This window comes from Lynx rufus, unplaced genomic scaffold, assembly GCF_022079265.1.
Source record: "Lynx rufus isolate CCGP_SWC_20201006 ecotype Redwood Valley unplaced genomic scaffold, mLynRuf1.p SCAF_10, whole genome shotgun sequence".
Classification (NCBI taxonomy): domain Eukaryota; kingdom Metazoa; phylum Chordata; class Mammalia; order Carnivora; family Felidae; genus Lynx; species Lynx rufus.
This window is the reverse complement of record NW_025814824.1, coordinates 88,013,482-88,026,952: the sequence shown is the minus strand read 5'-3', so window position 1 is coordinate 88,026,952 and position 13,471 is coordinate 88,013,482. Positions and strand designations below refer to the sequence as shown.

The 13,471-nt window shown below is 58.9% G+C and overlaps 1 protein-coding gene across 1 annotated transcript in view; it reads right to left on the bottom strand.

The window, feature by feature from the left end:
* Window positions 1-1,760: 1,760 nt before the first annotated feature.
* PRRX2 (paired related homeobox 2) overlaps window positions 1,761-13,471 on the bottom strand; it is a 41,071-nt gene continuing 29,360 nt past the window's right edge. The window contains exons 2-4 of the mRNA XM_047100249.1: window positions 4,056-4,243; window positions 3,051-3,229; window positions 1,761-1,896 (exon numbers count right to left, since the gene is read on the bottom strand). Of these exons, the coding sequence (XP_046956205.1) occupies window positions 1,761-1,896; window positions 3,051-3,229; window positions 4,056-4,243 (503 nt within the window). The remainder of the gene's footprint in view (window positions 1,897-3,050; window positions 3,230-4,055; window positions 4,244-13,471) is intronic.

Sequence of the window (13,471 nt, the reverse complement as noted above, 5' to 3'; positions counted from 1 at the left end):
GGCCACACGGAGGAAGACGACGTGGCTCTGGCCGCACACGCTCCCCCACCCCCCCCCCCCCAGTCCAGGGCACAGGTGTCTCCCCCGCTCTGGCCCTCGCAGTCAGGGTGAGCCCGAGCCCCCTCAAGACATCCGCAGGACGCCCCCTCCCCACGCCTTCAGCCGGAGCCCGTGCCTCCCTCACCCTCAACGGTGCCCCACGCTCTCCTGCGCACGGAGTCCCAACTGTCCAGCCGCAAGGCAGTCACACGGGGAGCGTCCTGGGGCTCGTCTGCGCGTCCGAAGGAGGCAAGACGCTCGGTGCGCGAGAACCTCGTTTTCATGGCGAAATTCCAGCTGAAGGGTGGGGAGGGGTCCTCGTCTGACTCGCAGGTATGATTACCATACCTCCCAAGACACCAATGGGGATCGTCCCCGACACAAGGATTGTCCCCAAGGCTTTGACCCGTTTGGGGTCATCAGGGGTGTGCAGCTGATGGGCGGGAACACGGACGCTTTGGGGCACTTGGCTGCATGGGCAGGGCAGACTACGGGACAAGAGGTCAGCTGACCTACCCCATGGGGTGTGACCGCCGTGTCACCGCGAGGGCCATCGCCAGGAGGGACTGGTCACCTTCGTGCCCTCTGGGGGTCGGGGAGCGCTGTCCTACTTACTTGGGGGCTGACTGAGGGCCCCCGCAGCAGAAGTGACTCTGAACTTCCCTGGAGGGTGCGCCCCACAGAAAGAGTGGTACGGGGCCAGGCGGAAGGGGCCCGGGCTTCCCGCAGGCTCCCTTACAAGTGACGTCATTGGCTGGTGGCACATGTGTCCTCTGTGACCCTTATCGTCTGCAAAAAGGCGGGCGGACTTGGGTAAGGTCTTCTGGTGTCCTTGGCTATTGGGACCACTCCTCCGTCCCGGGGGGCCACCTGGGACCTCCACTCTGCACCATGTCTGGGGCATTTGTCTCAGCCGCTCTATAGTCAAATGCCCAGGAAGGTCCCATACGTCCTGCAAGCCCCAGAGATAAGGAATTGAATTTCTAGCACCTGCCTCACACACTGTCAGCTCAGCCCAGGAATCCACGGTCACCTACCCTGCCCCCCACCATAGGGCAGAGGGGATACTCCCTGCCCAGACAGGGAAGGGATCCCGCCCAGTGTCACACAGCAGGGCTTTCTCCCAGATGCCTGGGTGTCCACGGGGTCCAGGGCCGGTCTCTGATTTCCTCCCCACTCCCCAGCCCCGGGGCCCTGCAGGGTGATGGAGAGCTTCGTGCAGAAGAAGGCTGGGACATGAGGGCATCTGGTCCTGCCGTGGCTGCTGGTCCGAGCATGGCCCAGGGCCGTCCCCATGACGGCTGCAGGCCAGAGCAGGGCCCCAGAAGGCCGTCCCTCAGTTACTTTGCTGCCCTCGTCCGCCCGCCCTCCCTCAACCTTTTTGGGGCTTAAAAAAAATTTTTTTTTTTTATTTCTTAAAGACAAAAGCTTTTTGGTTTTAATACACAAAATAAATGCAGTCCTTGTGGGGTTCCTGCTCTACCTCTGGCCCAACCCCCCCCAAAGGTCACGGGCCAAAGTCTCCCACGGCTGTAGACGGGGGCCTGAGCCAGGCTCCCGGGATCTCAGCAGCCTCTTGGGCGCGGGAGTCCAGACTGGAGAGAGGGCCCAGGAGATCCGTGTCCCGGAGACAGGGGACAGGAGAAGGGCACTCTCCTGCACGTCTGCCCTCTCTGCCGTTGTGACACCAGGCGGGCAGCTGGGTCCTGGCGGGCCGACCATCAGTTCACCGTGGGCACCTGGCTGTGGTGCAGGCTGAACTCCTTGGCCTTGAGACGGAGGCTGGCGATGCTGTTGGCCATGTTGACTCCCGGGGTCGCGGGGCCTGAGCCTCCAGGGCTGTAGGGCGGCACCGTGCTGGGGGCGACAGAAGATACCAGGACATGGGGCTGTGGCTGACATGATGCCCGAAGCCGACCGCTTCTGGCTGCCAGCCCTGGACCCCAGCCTCTGGTCCCCCCGCCTCCCTTCCTCGGTTTACGTTCCCGGGAAGCCCTCCCCGCCACGGGATGGGCATGACCGGGGCTGCAGAATTTGGGGAGGAGTCAGAAATGCCCGCAGACAGCACGGGGACACAGGCAGCTCCTGTGGATCTGTAGGCGTCCCTCCCTGGATCAGGAGAGCAGGTCCTGGGTCCCGTCCCCGCCCCCGCCCCCCCCCCCCCCCAGCACCTGCACTGGGCCTGGTGCACAGCAGGATGGAGACACGGTAAACCACCTCTTGGTGGCTCTTCCGCTCCGGGTAAGGACAGGGCAGGAGAGCTGGCCAGCATGGGATCACGAGGACTCTGACCCCACAAGCCGACCCGCCGGATCTTGCCTCCCACAAGACCAGGGCTCCAGCAGAGTGACTCACACGGACTAAGGGACAGGTGTCACCCCCTGGAGTTGTGGGCACAGAAAAACGACTCCCTGACACCCCTTCCCTCTTCCTTCCTGCCCTGCCGCCTTTTTCCAGCTTTGACCAGGACAAAACTGCCCCAGAACGTGGCTCTGGACCCCAGCCAGGTCCCTGGGACAGGGGAGCCGTGCCCTCAGCCCTCCCTGGCCTCCCAGGGAGATCGACACAGGGTGCTGGGGCTTTCTTGCCAACCCGGAAATCTTCCTCCGGGTTTTCAACTTCCTCAGGGTGGCCTGATGGGTCCTTCCCCGCCCCCTCCAGACAGGCCTCATCTTCTCGCCCCTACATTCATGCACAGTCACGCGCACAATCGCGCGTGCACATTTGGGCGCACGTGTTTGCACGCACAACCATGTGCACATACCGACGTGGAAACGCGCGCGCACACGTACTCGCGAAACACAGCCACACGCGTGCTCGTGGAACACCCACGCGCATACACTCATGAGCGCGCGCACACACGTGTCCCCACACGGAAGGCCCAGGCCTCAGGGGCGCCTGGGCACCATGCACAGCTGTCTTGAGATGCTCAAAGGAGCCCCGGGCCCTACGAGGCCGCACGGGTCGCCCAGGCTGCTCCCCCTCCGGCCAGAAGGGGTTCCTGCTCTCACCTGTAGGGGGACGAGGCCGTCCAGGAAAGATAATCGGGGCTCAGGGTGGCGGGCCGGGGAACCACGGGCTGCTCGATGGCGGCCTCCTGGCTGTAGGACTTGAGCAGCGAGGCGGAGCGGTTGGCCAGCATGGCCCTCTCGTTTCGGCGGAACTTGGCCCGGCGGTTCTGAAACCAGACCTGGGGGCGGGAAGGCGTGCTGAACGGGGCGCAGCAGGCCGCAAGGGGGGACCCCAAGTCCTTTGGGACGGCGGTGCGGGCCCGCTCTGCCACCAGCTCTGGACGGGCGGCCCCACGGAGCCTCAGCTTCCTCATCCGGAAGATGGGGATGCTAAGGCTGCTGGGTAAGCGTGTGCTGGAGAAAGGGATGCAAAAAGGAGCACTTCACCGTGGTAAGGTTGCAACTAGAGAGGGGCACTTGGCTCAGAGCAGGGCTGAACACTGCAACACGGCGTTTATTCACCCAAACCTTCCACGCCGGGCACGGCTCCAAGCCCGCTTACAAACATATTAACCAGGGGCGCCCCCGGGGGCTCCGTCGGTGGAGCGACGGACTTCGGCTCAGGTCATGATCTCGCGGTCCGTGAGTTCGAGCCCCGCGTCGGGCTCTGTGCTGACGGCTGGAGCCTGGAGCCTGCTTGGGATTCCGGGTCTCCCTCTCTCCCTGCCCCTCCCCCGCTCATGCTCTGTCTCCGTCTCAGAAATAAATTAACATTTAAAAATTTTTTTTCTAAAACTCCCAAATATATCAACTACTTTGGTTCTCATAAGAACCCCAGGAAATAGACCCACGCGATCCCATGTTACAGGGAGGCACCAGAGAGGTTAGGTAACCTGCCCAAGGCCACACGGCTGGGAGGTGGCAGGGCTTGGACTCGAACCTCGGTGCTCCGGGCCTCTGACGCTCCCGCTCTTAATTACCGCCCCTCCGCAGCAGCAGCTGCGCCCCCCAGAGGGCGAGGGGGCTGCGCGCTCCCGCGGGCGCCCACGCGTGCGCGGCGCTCACCTGCACACGCGCCTCGCTGAGGTTGACGCGCCGCGCCAGCTCCTCGCGCACAAAGGCGTCGGGGTAGTGCGTGCGCTCGAACACGCGCTCCAGCGCCTGAAGCTGGCTGCTGTTGAACGTGGTGCGGTTCCGCCGCTGCTTCTTCTTCCGCTTGGCGGCGCCGCCGCGCCCGGGGCTCGGACACTCACCTGGGGGAGGGATCGAGTGTCAGCAGGTGCAGCCCCGCCCCGCCCCGCCCCCGGAGGTGCCCAGGGGGTCCCGACCCCCCCCTCACTGGCTCGGCAGCGTGCGCTGGGCGCTCCCCTTGTGTGTGTCTCCCTCAGCGGATGGATGGAGGGTCCAGCCCCGAGAGCGGGAGCGGATCCCTTGAATTCTCTCCTTCACGCATCCCTTCATTCATCCATCCGTTCATTCTTCAGCACGTATTAACTGAGCAGCTACTGTGTGACCGGCGCAGTGCTAGGGCCCACGGGGAATAGAACAGTGAACAAAAGCAGTCAGATTCCACAGGAGGTGGAAATGAGCCAGAGGGTGAGTCCCAGCAGAGAGGCCGACCAAGGGTCTGTGCTGGCCTCTGGTTCAGAACGGGCGGCTCAGGTAAGGGTGCCCAGCACAACCTTAGGGAACGCACGGGGTCAGCAACTCTTACCTTTTAGGTTCACCCTGTCTTTTGAGAGGACGGGTTGGGGGGCATTCAGCCACTATTGCCACATCGACGGGCAGAACTGTTGACTCTTCGTCCCCAAGAGCCCAGTTCATTGCCCACTCCTCCAGGCAGCCCTCCGGATCACCCGGGTCCACGCGGGATCCCCTCCCGCGCTCACCGGCACCACCCGCGACACTGCCCAGTTCAGCCCTTCCTCACGTATCCGATTTTCTCATTAAAAACGTACATGATAATAACAAAGTAATGTCATTGCTGGTGGCGGGAACAGATTCGAAAACCAGAAGGGGGTAAAAAAGTGACACAAAGTACCCTCCTCTCCCCACGCTTTACCAGATTACAAATGTGCATTTAAAAAACTTACCAGCATGAGACCGTGCTGAACACATTGGTGCTTCAACTTGCCTGTTTTTTACTTGATAATATTCCAGACATTCCATCTCGCATACAGCAAACACAGCCCTCTTTATTTGGATTGTTTTGCATACTCTATTTTCTCTCATGTTCCCTCCCTCCACGCGTAGGGACTTATTTTTTTTAGGTCCGTTTTTGCTTTTGCCGGAGCATCGCTCTTTGCAAATATAACAAAATATGTACAATATTTTTCCTATCAAAAAGTCGCCTACGACGTCCTGCCCCCCACCTCACCTCTTCCCCACTTAGCACCTATCTCAGGGATCCCTCCATCCAGAGCACAGAAATCATTCACATTCCCCTCCCCAGCCCCAAGGCCCTTGGCTGGGGGACCGTCCCCTGGTTTATCCTACCAGGGTCCTATGGATGGGCCTCTGGCGTGTTTCCAGTCTTCCGCAACTGAAAGAGTGCCACGATGAATAAGCTCGTGAAGACATGATTTTCTATTTTTGCCAGTGCCTGTTTGGGATAGATTCCTAGAAGCGGGAATCGCCGGGCCAATAAAAAACAAAAAAACAAAAAAAAAAAACGCTAGATGTGGCCAGGTTCCCGCACCAGCCTTCCCACCAGCGGTGTAGGCGAAGGTCTGTTTTGCCCAGTTTGGACAACAGAACGTATTGTCGGCCTTTGGGAGTTCAGTCCACCACGCCTTGTGTCTTTGCTTTCCCCAGCGACACGTTCCCTTCATACATTCAGTGTTGTCTGCACAATGCCGGGTATTGGCTCTGCTGAGCATCTAGAACATTCCAGGCCCGGCAATGGCTACCACTCGGTCCCTGCTTTCAAATCAGATCCCACGTGAGCAGGGTTTATTGCCGCTGGGGCAATCCACTGATTGGACTTGAGGCTGAAGTGGTCCACGGGACTGGTAAATGATCGTGGGGGCAAAGGGGGGGCGTCTTCTCAGGCAGGACTCAGGGAATGCCCGGGCACAGACGACCTTACAGCTGAGTTTGGACCAGAAGTTCCCATCTGAGGGCAGTTCTGCCTCCGGGGGGACATCTGACAGTGTCTGGAGATAGTTTTGATTGTGAGGACCGGGGGCGGGAGGTGCCACGGGGATTGAATGGGTGGAGGCCGGGGGCTGTCGCCAAATACCCTTCAGGACGAGAACAGGCCCCCACAGCGAAGAATCTTCTCGTGCACCATGCCCACGGCCCTGGCTCAGCGGGATGTTCAGGAGACACAGGCTGGGGAGCGACGGGGAACGCGAGTGGTCCCAAGGGAGCCGCTGCGTCCCCTGGCCTGGCTCCAGCCTTCTCCCCCCTCCCCCCCCCCCCCCAGAAAACAGAAAAGTGGAGGAGAATGCCTGGTGCCTGTGACCGTGTCTCTGCCCCGCATCCCTGTCCCCTGGAGCGGGAGGAAATCTAAACCCAAACGACGAGGGCCCGTGAGCTGAAAACGGGGGGGGGGGGGTGATCAACAGCCCCGAAAGCGGGGACAGAAGCTTCTGGAACACCAGCCAACCCAGAGACGACTTCCGTCCCCCTTCAGGCAACGCCGATTGGGCACACACCCAACGCAGGAGGCATTTCGGCCAAAAAAGGAGACTTTTTCGAGAAGTTTCCGAGCGATCCCAAACGGAGGGTGTCTAAATGAAAACCATTCTTCAGCTTCTGCCCCGCCAAGTGGGCGTCGGAAGAGACTGGGCTCTTTCGCCGCCGGTTTAAACCGAGTAGTGACTTGGAGCCGGAACCCTCAGGCAAAGGCATGTGTCGCCAGGTCCCCGACAACCTGCCACGCCAGCCCCAGCGGGGCTCCTCGCCGGTCTGGGGTCCGCTCTCTCCGGGGTCACAGCAAGGCCGCTCCGACGGGGGCCGCTCAGCCAAAGCTGGTTTGGGGCCACGGGGGGTGCCAAGCGGGCCACCCGCTCCCCAACCCCCACCCTGGGAGGTGTGACCCCATTTCACACACAGGGAAACTGAGGCCAAGGTTGCACCTCTGGGTTGGAATTCATGTTTGTCAGAGGCTCAGCCGGCCCCGGGGCTGTAGGCTCGGCCTCTCCTCCCTCACCCGCCTTGCTCCCAGGGAAGGTGACGCAGGGGTCTGTCACAATCTCAGTCCTGGCTCTAGGAGGCCTAAGTGCGGAAATGCCCTTGGGTCTCCATCCCAGACTGTGGGAAGTACGTCCCTCGGCCCCGCTTTTGTTCCGAAGGAAGACGACACCTCTGGAAGCGGCAAGGGACAACCAACAGCGTGCCCAGAGTCACATAAAGCTCCTAAGAGGAGCAGAGCTTAATTCCGTGCCGAGAGCATAGTAATTGCTCAATAAATGGCGGCTGCCCTTAGCATTGTCGCTTATGAGGAAGCCAAGGGTCTTTCTCCCCGGCCCTTGGGTCTCCTCGACCCAGCCCGCACTAGAAAGACGGGTCTGCAGTCCCTGCTGGGGACTGAGAGGCTGAGAGGCGGCCGAGGACGACTGAAGCATCATCCTAAGGGTGACCCGGGGCTCGAACCCACCGGCTGGCCTCTGCTTCCCAGCGGATGTGCTGGATATTTGTTAACCTAAGTCCCTGAGTCACCGCCTGAGAAATGTATTGCGGTGGGCGTGTGTCCCCCTGGGGGCTCCACGCTGGGACTCTGAAGCATTTGGAAAAGAAATAAATACTCACTAAGCCTCAGGCCAGCGATGGCTGGCCCCGCCCCCCCCCCCCTTTCCAAGTCGGGCTAGTCCCCAAGTTTCCTTTTGTTCGGTAAAAGTCCTGCTTTTCTCTGGGGTTGAAAAAGAAAGCCTGAAACCGCCTCTCTCTCTCTAGGGGGAGAGAGAGAAAGGTATTCAGATGGGGGAGGCCCGCCGCCCACGCTCCCTCTCCCTTAAAACCGAATTACTTCGTCCCCCGGTTACATTACAATAAAAAAAAAAAAAAAAAAAAGAATGACTTGTGCACAGTTTTCTGCCATTAAATTATTTCACACGTACCATTTATTTGGCTGACTGCGGGCCAAAGACATTTAAAAACTCCGCTCTCAGCCAGATAATCGAGTGGTCCTGGCTTCTCTCCCCTGCACCCATGGTTTTTCTTATTCCGTGTAATTTAAGGGTCTAAATAGTCTGGAGGGAATTAACTGCAAATTCTTCCTAAGACAAATAAACCCAGCCTCTTCGTTTCTGCCTTCCTCAAGCTGTTGAGAGACACCCTCTGTTTGTTTTTGCTTCAAATAGTCAGTTTGTGCCTGACCCCGGGGCCGCGGCGAGCTCCAACCCAAATAAATAACTTTTATTAATTAGCATTTATTCTGACCAGAAAAGCAGCCCCTCTCCTCGCCGCCCCCCCCCCCACAATGTGATCTCTGCCAACACGTTCGCAAAAACAAACAACGGGTCCCCAGGACCTTGATGTGGATTTAACAAATTAACACCGGCCCTTGGTCAAAGGAGCTCCAAGCTGCAGAAATATTTACAGCCGGGAAAGTCTGAGGAAGACTGGAGAAAAGAAGGTGGAGGGCCCGGAGGGGCCTGCAAAAGCTTCGGGCCCACCCCCCAGGTCTCCTGGAAGGGACGAGGGTTCCTCTGAAAGACCCCTGGTTCTGCCTTGTCGGGGCTCAGACGGGAACTCTGGAATCTGTCCTTAGCTGTCTCCTGGGCCAAGAGGGGGACACCCGAAGGGAAATGTCTCACCTCTTCAGGTGAGACGTGAGAGGCCTACAGCCCCGTGGCTGAGGGGGAATGATCTCCAGCAGAGTGGCCAGGGCAAATCTGTTAGCGACTCCCAGCCTCTGGAATCTCCCGGAAAACTGGGAACAACAGAAATGACCTCATTAACCCTCCTATGGGCCTTACACGAGGGCTCCTAGCCCACGATTCTACAGATGAGGCACCTGAGGCTCACACGGGACAGCAACACATCAAAGCCGTAAGACTCGTCAAGGCCGGAGCTGGGATTTGAACCTGCCGATGGGCACCAGGCCCAGGTTCTTAAACACCTTGGCGCGGCGGGGGGACCGGCCCTAAGAGGTCCGCACCCTCGTTCCTCCCGCAGCGGGATTCTGAGAATCTCTCCGTGGGCTTAGGGTGAACCAGGAGGAGGGACACGGAAGGCAGCAGCTGGAGAAGCGCAGGAGAGAAGGGTGCGCGGGCCGCCCAGCCTGGGAGACAGGGCCAGAGGGGAGCATGGCACCCAGTCAGGCCAACATTCGAAGGAAGAAAGGAAGCAAAGACGGGAGGGGGGAGGAGGGAGAAAGGAGAAGAAACATGGTCCCTGGAGCCTTCTGGAGAAGGGCTTCCCTAGGCGGCCGGCCCCACTCCAGCCAGGATCCCAAGCGAGGAACCTTAAGAGCTGGTTTCATGTCCGGCCAAGCTGGCGTTGGTCCCGGACACTGAGGGACCAGGCCTAAGACGCAGGGGAGGGGCTCGGGTCCTCGGGTGAGATCACACAGGCAGACTTTCCAGCATCACCTCCCGGAGGCCCCCAACAGCCTCAAGAGGGGCGGGCAGGGCTGTCTCTGTCCTACAGAGAAGGCAGAGGGAGGCCCAGAGAGGGGCCAGGACCCACCCGGGGTCACACAGCAAGGAAAGCCCACCCCTGCGGCCCTTTCTCTTCTCGATACGTCCCTGGTAGCCAGTCGTCTGGGATAATGGAGAGAGGAGGTAGCCCGGCCCCCAGCCCAGGGCTGGGCAAATCCAGTGATGAGCACAACAGAAGGACAGAGGCTTTCTCTTGAGGGCCTTTCTGGCTCTATCCAGTGGATGGGGCCACCCAGGCCACCCTGGTGGGCAGAGCCAGGGCCTGGACCTCAGGAGGGCTGGTGGTACTCACATTGGACGTGCCCACCCCTCACTGTGGACCCCTTCTGCATACCATTCCTGGGCTTTCCACCGCCCCCCTCTGTCCCTCCCTGACTTTTACCTGCAGCAGCAGAATGCCCCCTCCTCCAGGAAGCCCTCCCAGACCCCTGTCATAGCTGTGCCACACTGTAGAGTAGACGTGGGGTCATTCGTCCAGCAGGGACTGGAACTTACTGGGTTTTGTATCTCTGGAACCCATCACAGGACCTAGCTCAGGGTAAACTCTTCACAAATATTGTTTTGAGTGCTGGGTGAACGCGTGAATGGAAAACCTGGGACTGTCACGCCCATACTCCCCTCACAGCCCCCAGGCCAGTGACCGGTGGGGCTACAAGGGGGCCTAAGCAGGCTTCGGCCGACCCTGGAGTCTAGAGGAGGCTGGGGGAGGCTCCCACGTGTCCCCTAGAAACTTCAACAGAGCCCTGGAGGCAGCTGCCACGCATTAGGGTCTCTCTAGGCTCTGGAGCCTCTCCTTCACATGCACAAAGGTCTTGGGGTGCTGCACACACTTCCACACGATGACTGGACCCCCTCCCCACCCCAAGAAACCCAGTGCACCAATGGAATCTACCCTACAAGACCACATGAGCTCCTCCCCACCTCAGGGCCTTTGCACATGCTTTTCCCTCTGCACTCCTTCTGCCTCATGCTTACCCAGTTTTTAGTCTAAACCTAAATTCCCTGCCCTGAAAGGCTTTCCAAGCCCCCAGGTCAGGCCAGATCTCCTTGCCACGGGCTCCTGGGCTGTCTCCCTCTCCTGAACGTCTGCGATGAAGTTGTTCTTCTGTTCCGGTTCTCCACTTTGTGCTTGTCTCTTCCCTTTAGCTCAGCTCTAGGAGGTAGGGACTGTGTGCGCCTTGTCACTGCTATATCCCCAGGACTGGGCAAGAAGTTTGGTCTCAAAAAGATTTCTCAATATAAAGGAAGGAAGGCCTCCCTCCAGAAAACAATGGGAAGTCCGAGCATCCAAACCCAGTTCCCCCTGCCCTTCAAAAGGCCAGACAACGGTTACTAAGATGGGACAACTCAAAGCACAAGCCAGTAAAGAAAGGAAGATAAATCAGACTTCATAAAGATTAAAACTTTGGTGGACACCGTCAAGAAAGTGAAAAGGGGGGTCGGGGCGCCTGGGCGGCTCGGTCAGTTGAGCGTCCAACTTCAGCTTAGTCATGATCTCACATCCGTGGGTTCGAGCCCCGCGTTGGGCTCTGTGCTGACGGCTCGGAGCCTGCCTGGGATGCTCTCTCTCTCCCTCTACTCTGCCCCTCCCCCGCCCTCTCTCTCAAAATAAGTAAACATTAAGGAAAAAAAAAAAAAGACAGTAAAAAAGACAACCCAGAGAACGTGGAAAATATCCACAAATCGCATATTCGGTAAGGGTTCGTATTTAGAAAATATGAAGAACGCTTTCAACACGACAATAAAAAGGCAAACCATCCCATTAAAAATGAGCAAAAGGTCCGCATCGGCGTTTTCCCAAAGGAGGTATGTGAATGGCCAACAAGCATGTGAAAAAGTGCTCGTCCTGAGTCATCAAGAAAATGCAACGCGCAACCACAAGGAGATGCCGCTTCACACCCAGTATGACGGCTAGAATCAGAAGGCAGATAATAACAAGTGCCGACAAGAATTTGGAGACACTGGACCCCCCCCCCCCCCCCCGTGCACCGCTGGCGGGAAAGTCCAATGGTGCAGCCGCTCTGGAAGAGTCTGGCAGGTCCTCCAAATGTGAAATTCCGAGTTACCATCTGACCCAGCAGTTTCACTGGTAGGTATCTACCCCGGGGGGGTGGGGGGGGGGAGGGAATGAAACCTACGTCCACACCACGATACTCCAAACAGCCCGAACTTGGAGACAATCCAAACGCCCGGCCAACTGATGACTGGGTAAACAGAATGTAGTCTGTCCACACAATGGAATGTTTTTTGACCGTAAAAAGGAACGAGGTGCTGATTCATGCTCTGATGTGGGCGAGCCTTTAAAAACGTTATTTATGTTTAAAAATACCGTGCTACGTAAAAGCAGCCCGTGCCATCCAGGAAGGGCCGCATAATGAAGGATTCCGAGGACGAGAAACGTCCAGAACAAGCAAAACCTAGAGAGACAGAATGTCCGTCGGCGGCTGCTAGGGCCTGGGTAGGGTGGGGTGGGGTGGGGGATGGACAGTGATGACCGAGGGGTGCGGGGTTTCAGCTCTAAAATCTTGGTAATGGTTGCACAAGTGAACATATTAAAACTCACTGGCGTGCACACTTTAAGGGGATGAATTGTATGGCCCGTGCAGTATATCTCAATAAAGTCGGTCTATAAAAAGAAGTACACAGGAAAGGGTGGGGGCAGAACGTCTCCATGGGAGAGGGGACATGTGGGGCTGCCACCCCTGGGGGAAGCCAGGGGCCAGATACAGATCAGGCCAAAGCCTCAGGCCCAGGAGCCTTTTGAGAAATGGCGTCACTGGGCCCAAGGGGGGAGCAGAGACAAAGCTACTGGGCAGAGAATACCTACGTCCTATTCTCAGGCACAGAAAAGGGCCAGGGGGTCAAGGCCAGCTACAGCTGGCCATCTCAAAGGCTCTGGGTTTCCCGAGCCTCCTCCTGTGTCCCGCACCGAGGCCTCTGGCTTTAGCAGCCCAAGAGCCAAGGGTTCAAACTCGACATCGGCGGTCGGCCCAGCCTCCTCCGCTCCCCACACCCCGAAACCACCTCCAGAAAGTGGGAGCACAGGAGGGAAGGGAGTCGGGGAGTCATTCAGGAGGAAGAGGAGCAGGCCCCCCTCCCCCCGGCTCATAAGTTGGTCAGAGAAGGAGGGCAGTGTCTGTCCCGTCTGGTTTTAATCTGAGGTTGGTGGCCCAATGCCAAATTTATTGTCAGACCTACATTTTAATAAGGGGTTGGTATTTGGAGGCAAGCTGCCCTCGTTAACCACTTCCAGACCGGGGTGACGTTGCCGCTCAGGGGCCAGCGTGGGGTCCTGCCTCCCAGTTAGGAGCCTGGGGAGGGGGGGCCTCGCAAAGCCGGCCCCCGGCACCTGCTGGGAACCGCGGTGAGCACTGATGGTCAGGGAGAGAGACGTTCGGAGAGCTCGGTTCCGAAGGAAACCCGCAAACAGCTCTGGGGGCCTCAAGCCTGGTACTCTCGTCTTCTCGAGGGCTCAGACCTGAAGGGCCCTCACAGCTCCTCTGTCAAAGCCCCTTATTTTTGTAGATGCGGAAATGGCGACAAGGAGGGGGGCGCCGGCTTGGCCAAACGCTCCCAGCGAGGCACTGGGGTCCCACGTTCTGCCCCCTGAGGCGAGGTGCGATCCCTGAGAACACACGTGTGCCTCCCCCCTGCTCCCCGCGTCCCCGGCTTACCCCTGACCCAGCCATGGGGCACGCTTGGGGACAGTGGGGGAGGGGCAACCCGCAGCGCACCCAGAGAGCAAATGACTGCCTCCCTCTGCCCCCCAGCATCTGAGAATGGGGAAAACTCCCCTCTCCCTCGCTTCGGGGCCCTGTTTCACCATCTGTGCGCTGGGGTGAGAGGAGTTACCATCGCCCCCCTGTCCCCGAT